Source organism: Pseudophryne corroboree, chromosome 12, assembly GCF_028390025.1.
Source record: "Pseudophryne corroboree isolate aPseCor3 chromosome 12, aPseCor3.hap2, whole genome shotgun sequence".
Taxonomy (NCBI): domain Eukaryota; kingdom Metazoa; phylum Chordata; class Amphibia; order Anura; family Myobatrachidae; genus Pseudophryne; species Pseudophryne corroboree.
Window position 1 is genome coordinate 52,384,214 of NC_086455.1, and position 12,864 is coordinate 52,397,077.

Genomic DNA, 12,864 nt, shown 5'->3' on the forward strand with positions numbered 1-12,864 from the left:
TGTGTGTGTGTGTGTGTGTGTGTGTGTATATACAGTAAGTATTTACTGTAAACATGGTAAAACACCAACCTCTACATCTGGTTCCATATCATGTGAACAATGCAGCCAGTCCTCACAACTCAGTGAGGGGGTGGGGTCAAGAGCCTTCCTGGCTAGGGGCCGTAAAATCCAAGATGTCAGATGTGTCATCTCAGCTCACTGCTAGTACTCCAAAAACTCAACAACTACAGCAGGCTGTTGCAGACCCAGCTGCCAGGGAAGATGTTCAACAGCCCCCCCCCCCCCCCCCCCCCTCTCGTTAGATCAGAGCCACAAAAACGTGGGCTACCTGCTTTAATCTCATCCTCTGATGAGGGGATACAGGAGGAGGGCGGAGTACTTGGATATCTTGTTGCTTGGAATTCCCCTTCTGCACAGGAGGTCGAGATGTGTTAAACTTCCCTCTAGAGGATGCTGCAGCACAGCAGCCACTTTTCTTAACACAGAACAAACTTAGTGTCACTTTCCCTGATTATGCAGAGATGGATGACCTGTTTAAGTTGGCCTGGATAAATCCAGATAAGAAATACCAAGTGACAAAACTGTTTTTGCACGCTTTCCCATTTGCTCCTGAAGGCAGGAAACTCTGGGAAGAAGCCCCAGCTGTAGACATCAGTCCCTCTGCTATCTAAAAAAGCGGTACTGACAGTTCAGGGCTGCTTTACCATAAAAGACCCTGGAGATAGACTTTAGTGTAGTCTCTATTTCTCTGACGTCCTAGTGGATGCTGGGACTCCGTCAGGACCATGGGGAATAGCGGCTCCGCAGGAGACAGGGCACAAAAGTAAAAGCTTTAGGATCAGGTGGTGTGCACTAGCTCCTCCCCCTATGACCCTCCTCCAAGCCTCAGTTAGATTTTTGTGCCCGGCCGAGAAGGGTGCAATCTAGGTGGCTCTCCTAAAGAGCTGCTTAGAGTAAAAGTTTTATTAGGTTTTTTATTTTCAGTGAGTCCTGCTGGCAACAGGCTCACTGCAACGAGGGACTTAGGGGAGAAGAAGTGAACTCACCTGCGTGCAGGATGGATTGGCTTCTTAGGCTACTGGACACTAGCTCCAGAGGGACGATCACAGGTACAGCCTGGATGGGTCACCGGAGCCGCGCCGCCGACCCCCTTGCAGATGCTGAAGAGAGAAGAGGTCCAGAAATCGGCGGCTGAAGACTTCTCAGTCTTCATGAGGTAGCGCACAGCACTGCAGCTGTGCGCCATTGCTCTCAGCACACTTCACACCAACGGTCACTGAGGGTGCAGGGCGCTGGGGGGGGGCGCCCTGGGCAGCAATGAAAGTACCTATACTGGCTAAAAATACATCACATATAGCCTCTGGGGCTATATGGATGTATTTAACCCCTGCCAGGTTGTCAGAAAAACGGGAGAAGAAGCCCGCCGAAAAGGGGGCGGGGCCTATTCTCCTCAGCACACAGCGCCATTTTCCCTCACAGAACTGCTGGTGGGAAGGCTCCCAGGCTCTCCCCTGCACTGCACTACAGAAACAGGGTTAAAACAGAGAGGGGGGGCACTTATTTGGCGATATGATTATATATTAAGATGCTATAAGGGAAAACACTTATATAAAGGTTGTCCCTGTATAATTATAGCGTTTTGGTGTGTGCTGGCAAACTCTCCCTATGTCTCCCCAAAGGGCTAGTGGGGTCCTGTCCTCTATCAGAGCATTCCCTGTGTGTGTGCTGTGTGTCGGTACGTGTGTGTCGACATGTATGAGGACGATGTGGTGAGGAGGCGGAGCAATTGCCTGTAATGGTGATGTCACTCTCTAGGGAGTCGACACCGGAAGGGATGGCTTATTTAAGGAATTACGTGATAATGTCAACACGCTGCAAGGTCGGTTGACGACATGAGACGGCCGGCAAACAAAATAGTACCTGTCCAGGCGTCTCAAACACCGTCAGGGGCTTTAAAACGCCCATTTACCTCAGTCGGTCGACACAGACACTGACTTCAGTGTCGACGGTGAAGAAACAAACGTATTTTTCTTTAGGGCCACACGTTACATGTAAAGGGCAATGAAGGAGGTGTTACATATTTCTGATACTACAAGTACCACAAAAAAGGGTATTATGTGGGGTGTGAAAAAACTACCTGTAGTTTTTCCTGAATCAGATAAATTAAATGAAGTGTGTGATGATGCGTGGGTTTCCCCCGATAGAAAATTATTGGCGGTATACCCTTTCCCGCCAGAAGTTAGGGCGCGTTGGGAAACACCCCTTAGGGTGGATAAGGCGCTCACACGCTTATCAAAACAAGTGGCGTTACCGTCTCCAGATACGGCCGCCCTCAAGGAGCCAGCTGATAGGAGGCTGGAAAATATCCTAAAAAGTATATACACACATACTGGTGTTATACTGCGACCAGCGATCGCCTCAGCCTGGATGTGCAGCGCTGGGGTGGCTTGGTCGGATTCCCTGACTGAAAATATTGATACCCTTGACAGGGACAGTATTTTATTGACTATAGAGCATTTAAAGGATGCATTTCTATATATGCGAGATGCACAGAGGGATATTTGCACTCTGGCATCAAGAGTAAGTGCGATGTCCATATCTGCCAGAAGATGTTTATGGACACGACAGTGGTCAGGTGATGCAGATTCCAAACGGCACATGGAAGTATTGCCGTATAAAGGAGAAAAAGACACCGTCTTTTCAGCCTCAGTCCTTTCGTCCCCATAAGGGCAAGCGGGCAAAAGGCCAGTCATATCTGCCCAGGGATAGAGGAAAGGGAAGAAGACTGCAGCAGGCAGCCCATTCCCGGGAACAGAAGCCCTCTACCGCTTCTGCCAAGTCCTCAGCATGACGCTGGGGCCGTACAAGCGGACTCAGGTGCGGTGGGGGGTCGTCTCAAGAGTTTCAGCACGCAGTGGGCTCACTCGCAAGTGGACCCCTGGATCCTACAAGTAGTATCCCAGGGGTACAGATTGGAAATTCGAGACGTCTCCCCCTCGCAGGTTCCTGAAGTCTGCTTTACCAACGTCTCCCTCCGACAGGGAGGCAGTATTGGAAACAATTCACAAGCTGTATTCCCAGCAGGTGATAATCAAAGTACCCCTCCTACAACAAGGAAAGGGGTATTATTCCACACTATATTGTGGTACTGAAGCCAGACGGCTCGGTGAGACCTATTCTAAATCTGAAATATTTGAACACTTACATACAAAGGTTCAAATCAAGATGGAGTCACTCAGAGCAGTGATAGCGAACCAGGAAGAAGGGGACTATATGGTGTCCCGGGACATCAGGGATGCTTACCTCCATGTCCCAATTTGCCCTTCTCACCAAGGGTACCTCAGGTTCGTGGTACAGAACTGTCACTATCAGTTTCAGACGCTGCCGGTTGGATTGTCCACCGCACCCCGGGTCCTTACCAAGGTAATGGCCGAAATGATGGTTCTTCTTCAAAGAAAATGGACGATCTCCTGATAAGGGAAAGGTCCAGAGAACAGTTGGAGGTCGGAGTAGCACTATCTCAAGTAGTTCTACGACAGCACGGGTGGATTCTAAATATTCCAAAACCGCAGCTGTTTCCGACGACACGTCTGCTGTTCCTAGGGATGATTCTGGACACAGTCCAGAAAAGGGTGTTTCTCCCGGAGAAGAAAGCCAGGGAGTTATCCGAGCTAGTCAGGAACCTCCTAAAACCAGGAAAAGTGTCAATGCATCATTGCACAAGGGTCCTGGGAAAAATGGTGGCTTCTTACGAAGCGATTCCATTCGGCAGATTTCACGCAAGAACTTTTCAGTGGGATCTGCTGGAAAAATGGTCCGGATCGCATCTTCAGATGCATCAGCGGATAACCCTGTCTCCAAGGACAAGGGTGTTTCTTCTGCGGTGGCTGCAGAGTGCTCATCTACTAAAGGGCCGCAGATTCGGCATTCAGGACTGGGTCCTGGTGACCACGGATGACAGCCTGAGAGGCTGGGGAGCAGTCACACAGGGAAAAAATTTCCAGGGAGTGTGATCAAGTCTGGAGACTTCTCTCCACATAAATATACTGGAGCTAAGGGCAATTTACAATACTCTAAGCTTAGCAAGACCTCTGCTTCAAGGTCAGCCGGTATTGATCCAGTGGGACAACATCACGGCAGTCGCCCACGTAAACAGACAGGGCGGCACAAGAAGCAGGAGGGCAATGGCAGAAACTGCAAGGATTCTTCGCTGGGCGGAAAATCATGTGATAGCACTGTCAGCAGTGTTCATTCCGGGAGTGGAAAACTGGGAAGCAGACTTCCTCAGCAGGCACGACCTCCACCCGGGAGAGTGGGGATTTCATCGGGAAGTCTTCCACATGAGTGTGAACCGTTGGGAAAGACCAAAGGTGGACATGATGGCGTCCCGCCTGAACAAAAAACTGGACAGGTATTGCACCAGGTCAAGAGACCCTCAGGCAATAGCTGTGGACGTTCTGGTAACACCGTTGGGTGTACCAGTCGGTGTATGTGTTCCCTCCTCTGCTTCTCATACCCAAGGTACTGAGAATTATAAGACGTAGAGGAGTAAGAACTATACTCGTGGCTCCGGATTGGCCAAGAAGGACTTGGTACCTGGAACTTCAAGAAATGCTCACAGAGGACTCAGGGCCTCTGCCGCTAAGAAGGGACTTGCTTCAGCAAGTACCATGTCTGTTCCAAGACTTACCGCGGCTGCGTTTGACGGCATGGCGGTGGAACGCCGGATCCTAAGGGAAAAAGGCATTCTGGAAGAGGTCATTCCTACCCTGGTCAAAGCCAGGAAGGAGGTGACCGCACAACATTATCACCAAATGTGGCGAAAATATGTTGCGTGGTGTGAGGCCAGGAAGGCCCCCGAAGAAATTTCAACTCGGTCGATTCCTGCATTTCCTGCAAACAGGAGTGTCTATGGGCCTCAAATTAGGGTCCATTAAGGTTCAAATTTCGGCCCTGTCAATTTTCTTCCAGAAAGAATTGGCTTCAGTTCCTGAAGTCCAGAAGTTTGTCAAGGGAGTACTGCATATACAACCCCCTTTTGTGCCTCCAGTGGCACTGTGGGATCTCAACGTAGTTCTGGGATTCCTCAAATCACATTTTAAACCGCTCAAATCTGTGGATTTGAAATATCTCACATGAAAAGTGACCATGCTGTTGGCCCTGGCCTCGGCCAGGCGAGTGTCAGAATTGGCGGCTTTGTCTCACAAAAGCCCATATCTGATTGTCCATTCGGACAGGGCAGAGCTGCGGACTCGTCCCCAGTTTCTCCCTAAGGTGGTGTCAGCGTTTCACCTGAACCAGCTTATTGTGGTACCTGCGGCTACTAGGGACTTGGAGCACTCCAAGTTGCTAGATGTTGTCAGGGCCCTGAAAATATATGTTTCCAGGACGGCTGGAGTCGGGAAAACTGACTTGCTGTTATCCTGTATGCACCCAACAAACTGGGTGCTCTTGCTTCTAAGCAGACGATTGTTAGTTGGATGTGTAGTACAATTCAGCTTGCACATTCTGTGGCAAGCCTGCCACAGCCAAAATATGTAAATGCCCATTCCACAAGGAAGGTGGGCTCATCTTGGGCGGCTGCCCGAGGGGTCTCTGCTTTACAACTTTGCCGAGCTGCTACTTGGTCAGGGGCAAACACGTTTGCAAAATTCTACAAATTTGATACCCTGGCTGAGGAGGACCTGGAGTTCTCTCATTCGGTGCTGCAGAGTCATCCGCACTCTCCCGCCCGTTTGGGAGCTTTGGTATAATCCCCATGGTCCTGACGGAGTCCCAGCATCCACTAGGACGTCAGAGAAAATAAGAATTTACTTACCGATAATTCTATTTCTCGTAATCCGTAGTGGATGCTGGGCGCCCATCCCAAGTGCGGATTGTCTGCAATACTTGTACATAGTTATTGTTACAAAAATCGGGTTATTATTGTTGTGAGCCATCTTTTCAGTGGCTCTGCGGTTATCATGCTGTTAACTGGGTTCAGATCACAGGTTGTACAGTGTGATTGGTGTGGCTGGTATGAGTCTTACCCGGGATTCAAAATCCTTCCTTATTGTGTACGCTCGTCCGGGCACAGTATCCTAACTGAGGCTTGGAGGAGGGTCATAGGGGGAGGAGCTAGTGCACACCACCTGATCCTAAAGCTTTTACTTTTGTGCCCTGTCTCCTGCGGAGCCGCTATTCCCCATGGTCCTGACGGAGTCCCAGCATCCACTACGGACTACGAGAAATAAATTTATCGGTAAGTAAATTCTTATTTTTTATATCTACACAGCGGCTGGTATATCACAAAGACCAGTCATAGCGGGTTGCTGGATGACTCGTGCCAATCATATGTGGGCTACTCAAATTCAAGAGGGCCTCTCCAGGAATATGTCCCTGGTCACTATGGTGACTCTCCTAAAACACATTCAAGACACTGCACGTATCCTGTGTCACTCTCTCAAGGAGATAGGCAATAATAATGCTAGGACCACTGCTATGGCAGTGTCGGTGCGCAGAGCTTTGTGGTTGCATCAGTGGATAGCGGACGCAGAGTCCAAGCGCAGTGTAGAGTCTCTTCCTTTTTCAGGGGATTGACTCTTCTTGGTTGAATTAGATACATGGATTTCTAAAGTTACTGCTGGGAGATCCACGTTTCTCCCCTCTGGGGCCGCAAGGGCTAGACGTTCCTACCTGGGGCCGTCTGCCCAGTCCTTTCGGTATAACAGATTTCGATCCAGGGCCAGAGGTGTCTCCAATGCGGCTAGAGGCACCAGAGGTAAGACAAGAAAACCAGCAACCGCAGGGTCTCAGGAACAGAGAGCACCAGTTCAGCTTACACTAAGGCCTCAGCATGACACTGCACACCCACCCCGAGGGGATCTCAAGGTGGGAGCTCGGTTGCATCACTTCAGCCGCATCTGGGAAAGCTCCTACCAGAATACCTGGGTAAAAGACTTCATTTCTCGAGGCTACAAGCTGGAGTTCGACGGTGCTCCTCCCCAATGATTTTTCAGGTCAAGCTTACCAGCTTTGGAGGATGCACAAGTTGCGGTGCAACAGGCCATCCTAAAGTTGTCCCAGTCCGAAGTCATTGTACCAGTGCCACTACAACAACAATGAAAAGGTTACTACTCCAACCTGTTCGTGGTACTGAAACCAGACGGTTCTGCAAGGCCCATTCTGAATCTAAAATCCTTGAACCCTTACCTAAAGGTTTTAAAGTTCAAGATGGAATCCTTGCGAGCAGTGATTGCAGGCCTGGAAGAACAGCAGTTCATGGTCTCGTTGGATATAAAGGACGCCTATCTCCATATCCCGATTTGGCAGCCTCACCAGGCTTACCTACAGTTTGCCCTGTGGAACGATCCCTACCAGTTCCAGGCAATTCCGTTCGGCCTGTTCACAGCTCCGAGGGTTTTCACGAAGGTGATGGCGGAGATGTTCCAACTCCAGGTCCAGGGGGTAAATATTGTTCCTTATTTGGACGATCTCTTGATAAAAGTGAGATCCAGGGAGCTTTTATTGCTCCATATTGACCACTCTATTCGTCTTCTGTCACACCATGGGTGGCTCCTGTTCCTGGGAATGTTACTGGATACTGTGGCTCAGAAAGTGTTCCTCCCAGAGGACAAAGCGAGAACACTCCCGGAGATGGTCCGAATGGTTCTACGGCCTACTTGAATATCCATCCATCTTTGCATAAGATTTTTGGGGAAAATGGTAGCCTCATACGAGGCGATCCAGTGCGGAAGGTTCCATACCAGAACATTTCAGCTGGATCTTCTGCGCAAGTGGTCCGGCTCACATCCTCAGATACATCAGATAATACGGCTGCCACCTCATGCCAGGATTTCCTTCCTGTGATGGCTACAATCCGCAAACCTACTGGAAGTTCGAAGTTTCGGGATTCAGGATTGGATCCTCCTCACGACAATTGCGAGTCTGAGAGGATGGGGAGCTTTCTCCCAAGGGGCTCAGTTCCAGGGCAGGTGGTCAGCCCACAAAGCCTTATTTCCAGTCAACATTCTGGAACTTCGGGTGATCTACAGTCCTCTGCTCACGGATCACGCGATCCAGGTTTAGTCAGATAACGCCACGGCGGTGGCTTACATAGATCGATAAGGAGGGACAAAAAGTAGGGCCTGCATGCAAGAAGTGTCAAGGATACTCCTCTGGGCAGAAAGAAATGCAAGAGCAATGCCCACAGTCTTCATACCGGAAGTGTACAACTGGGAAGCGGACTTCCTGAGTCGTCATTATCTCCACCCGGGAGAGTGGGGGCTTCACAGTCAGGTGTTTCAGCAGATCGACCGGTGGGGCTGCCCACAAATAGACATGATGGCTTCTTGACTCAACAAGAAGCTTCACTGGTATTGCTTATGAACCATGGAGGGCAGTAGATGCACTGACGTGAACCGTGGTCTTATTGGCTGGTCTACCTGTTTCGTCCAATTCCATTGATCCCAAGGGTGCTAAAGCGATTCAGGAATCAGAGTCTAGGCAATTCTGATTGGCCCCGGAATGGCCTCGGAGGGAGTGGTACGCGGATCTTCTTCTGGGCATGTCTGTCAAAGAACCTTGGCCTCTGCCAATGAGAAGAGATCTTCAACAAGGCACGTTTGTCTACCCGGACTAACCCATAACCCCTCCCCCCGTGAAGTCCCAGATAGAACCTTGGTTCAGCAGAAACTAGACATGTGCTACCTCCTCTCTGCCAATGCTGCTTTGTGTTTAGGGAGGTTGCTGATGTAGAGCAGTGATGGAGGGGGGAGGAGGGGGGGGGGGGGGGGGGGGAGTGATTTTAAATACTGGTTGAATCAATAGTAGTGAGCTCATGGGGGGCATTACTGATAAATGTTGAATGGTGGTTGTAATGATTAAACTGAAGTAATATACTTAGTTCACTTGTACCTTTTCAATAAGATTTGAACTCTGATGAGTACCTTTTTTTGTTTAAGTTGATAATAGGAACTACATAAAGCATGTTATTGCTAATGTTCTAGTGTAATGCTTCTTTGAAGGACACACTGGGTGACCTTGAACCCCTAAATGAAGATGCAATCGTGTCTGGCTCAGACCGAAACAGGACTTTGTTTGCCGACCCAGAAGACACCTGCGACTTTGTGAGAGCCGCACAACTGGCATCCACGCCTTTCCACAAGACCAGGGATGAGGCAGAACAAAGCGAAACACCTGGCCTGAAGAGAGTTCCACTTAGAGAGAAAGCACCCCTGTGCGATGAGTCCTACAGACAAGTTGTTTGTCCCAAGAAGCTGAGGTATGAGTTTCAGTGAGTATTTATGCTGTGTTATAAAATTGGTCCCGCCTCTAAATTAGGTCATTACGCGTGGTGACCTAATTAGTGCTGTTGCACGGACACGTCAATCTCAATGTGTGCACACAACGCAGATCAGGAGCGGGCAGGAGTAGCGGGGAGCTTCTATGGGCTGATGTGTCCTAACAGATGCTGGGTCCATTTATTTACTTGGCTATTATAAAATGTTGATTTTAACAGAATCATGTTTTAGGTATGCAGTTCTTTGTAATATGAGCTTTTTCGAAGTTGATAGTAAAATAAACTTGTTCTCTATGCAGTATATTGAGCTTGTGTAAAAGTATGACTATTGATCTTTTTAACAGCCCAATTTTAGAAGCAAGTCAAGAAGACACTCGCTCCTCAGTCTCTTCCGCATCCTCGATCTCTACTGGTTCCACTAGCTTTGCTGCCAAGACTCAGTTAGTCCACGAGAAACTTGACCTAATGTCCCAGATTTCCGGAGTATATGAGCAAACTTTGGGTAAGTGTTCTCCACTTTGGAATTCGAGTAGTGGGCCTAATTCAGAGCTGATCGCTGCTACAACAGGTATCGCACTCTGAAGACCTTTACGCAGTGCACACGAGCAGCCAGTGGGATGTGAAACAATGATTGATGGGCAGAGACGGCCGTGGGGCGGGAGGGGACATGCCAGCGGCGTTAGAACGCCATTGATGGGGCGTGGGCCAGACAACGCAGGCGCGTCCGGGGCGGGCTGCAGCGACTGTGGGACGTCACACGCAGCTGCTTTATCCCAGAACGCGTCGGGTAGCCGCCTGCCAGTGCAGCTAGGGAGCTACTTGGCTGGTGCGAAAGCATTGCCGCTGTGCAATGCTCTCGTACCCGTTTGGCAGGGGGGGGGGGGCATGGCCTGACGTGTGGGCGAACCCTCCACCCGCATGTCAGAGAAACTGACTGTAGATGTGGTAAATTTAGCACATCTGCAGTCAGGTCTGAATTACCCCCAGTGTCGCACTGTGCACTGACCCAGTTTTTAAAGAACTATTAATGGTTTATAATTGTATCATACGCAAGAATCATTTAAATGACTCTTTGGTCGTCTTTTTCTAGAATAAAAATATATGCTTCATATTTTGAAACCTATTGCTTAATGCCTGAGTAATTTGTTAAGCCTCATTGGCACTGTTCTATTTCAGTACTTGAACCAAATTTGCCTAATGTGCAACAACCTTGCTTGTATTATGGGAATTTCTAAGAAATAATGTTTATGGACCAATACTCTCTGTCCTTCCATCTGTCCACAAAGTGACCCCGCCCCCCTTCCCCTTCTAGACTCTAGGATATTTATGTATCTCAAGAAGCCGGCATGATCCCATTTCGGTATATGTGAAGTTGACTCTGGCAAATACCTAAATTACTTTTGCCAGAAGTATGCTCAGTACCATATGATCACAAGAGGATTTCCCTAAAGAGAGGGGAGAAATAAGCCTAGAAATAATTATATTTCTCTAGCATTCACTAGGGGACACTGAAGGCTAGAGACACTTGGGGATAGATGGGCTTTCTATCAGGAGCTGGCACTTTAAATTTATTGAAAGAGTATGCAGACTTCTCCCCCATCAGCCCCAGTTTTTTTTTTTTTTTTTTAAATTTGCCGAAGGAGCCGGTCACACTTCTAGTGCTCCAGCACTACACTTAGACAAAGAGAGACCCTAGGGAGGCCCTTCGCCACCTCTGCAAAGGTGGGGTCCGGGTCCTCGAACAGCCTGACACACATCAGGAGAGGTCTGTCAGCACTTCCAGAAAAGTGTCTGCCAGCATCTTATCCGCACGCCACGCGCCTGGGGTCTCCCGCTTCAGGTAAGAGCGTGGCTCCTCCGCTGCACCCCTCCCCTATCTGCGCTGCTCGACCGGCCTATCCGCCGGGAAGGAGGAGGAGGAGGACTCCATAGCAGTTATCTTGATCTAATAGTGCTGTGACGGAGCCGCGGGAGGCGGCAAACAGATGCCACGGTTACATGATAGCCGCAGTAGTGTCACGCTGTGAGAGCGCTTCACAGGGAAGGGGTAAGACTAACAGCGCCTAGCGCTGATTGGCTGCTGCGGCTGGAAAACAGCCTGGCATAGCTACAGCAGGGTACCCAGCCACACACTTAGGCGCTGAGCGGGTACATGGCGGCGGGAATGGGACGGACCTTATTTGCTAAGCTCAGCAAGCACGTTGTGATATCCCTCGGTTTGTTTTTCAGTGAGACAACTTGCAGATTCCTGAGCAGCCCTGATAATTCTTCATCTCACTGGAGGCTGAAGGGGCAAGGCACAGATTAGGGAGTTATTTACCCACTACAGGGAACATACAGCATTTAGCAACTTAGAGATAGAGCTTCTAACTTAGAGTGTGCTCTTTACTCCTGCTCTATCTAGCTCCCCCTAATCCCTTAAAGTGTTTGTGAGCTTGTATAGTTGTCCTTGTGCCTGGACCACAATGTTAGGGAGGAATACAGTGCCAACGGCTTCACAGAAGGTCTTTGTATGCATCAAATGTGACAAGAAGTTGCCGCAGGCCTCTGACGGGTCAACCGTTTGTTCTGCATGTACAAAGGATGAGGTAGTCCAGGCGACTACTTTTTTGGAAGGTTCAGATTCCCCTTGGGCCTCTACCTTAGCGCAGGTTATGTCAGATCTCCAATCCGAACTGGTTGCTTCTCGCAGAGATAGTCAGCCAGGTCTGGTGATCCCTCTTTTGCCGGCGTGGGCAACGGGTCTGACCAGATCCGTAGAAGGTTTAGTTAAACGGATGGATTCATCCATCAGACAGGCTCCAATACTGGAGCTTCCCAGGAAATAGAGGACAAGTCCGGCAATCCTTCAGTCAGATGAGTCTGACGAAGAGAGAAGGGACAGAAGAGGAAGAAGGTGAACTTGACGACGTATCCGATACGGAGGATACCACGTCACGGGATGACATCCAAGATTTAATGGCCCTTATAAAGGCTGTTCGCCAGGTGTTGAACATTTTAGACACAGCGCTTCTGGAATCCCCGAATTCTTCCCTATTTGGTAATAAACACAAATCCTCCAAAACACCCTTATAAAAGATTCCAGGTACCTAAACGTTTCCTGGCCTCGTATCCCTTTCCACCTACTATGACGGAGAAGTGGGAACAACCTCCTCCGGTGGACTCATCACTCTCACGCTTGTCCAAGAAGACTGCTTTACCGGTTCCAGGGGGCAACAGCTGTGAAGGACCCCTCGGACAGTAAGATGGAAATGACATTGAAATCTATCTATACAGCCGCTGGTGCCTTACTTCAACCAGCATTGGTCGGGTCTTGGGTAAATAAGGCAGTGGAACATTGGGCTTCCCAATTGATTTCTAATTTGGAAGCTGGTGCTCCAATTGATGACTACTTTGGAGAAGCCCCAAAAGATACTGGTCGAGTGGGGTCATGGTCTTCAGCCTCCGCTGTAGCGGCTCGTCAGGCCCTGTGGCTGCGCTCTTGGCAGGCTGACGCAGAATCTGAGAGTATTCTGGTCTTTCTTTTCGTTCCTCTCTGGCCTCTGCTTTCTTTCAGCCTAGATCCAGAACTTCGACAGGTCAAC

At 49.4% G+C, this 12,864-nt stretch overlaps 1 protein-coding gene across 5 annotated transcripts in view; it reads left to right on the forward strand.

Annotated features, from left to right (window-relative positions):
* The window catches only part of BUB1B (BUB1 mitotic checkpoint serine/threonine kinase B), a 168,526-nt gene that overhangs the window by 101,916 nt on the left and 53,746 nt on the right, over positions 1 to 12,864 (forward strand). For 4 of the 5 annotated variants that reach the window (XM_063947509.1, XM_063947507.1, XM_063947510.1 and 1 more), the window contains exons 15-16: positions 9,006 to 9,274; positions 9,625 to 9,782. In XM_063947509.1, coding sequence (XP_063803579.1) covers positions 9,006 to 9,274; positions 9,625 to 9,782 — 427 coding nt within the window. The remainder of the gene's footprint in view (positions 1 to 9,005; positions 9,275 to 9,624; positions 9,783 to 12,864) is intronic. The other variant, XM_063947511.1, reaches the window with a different exon arrangement.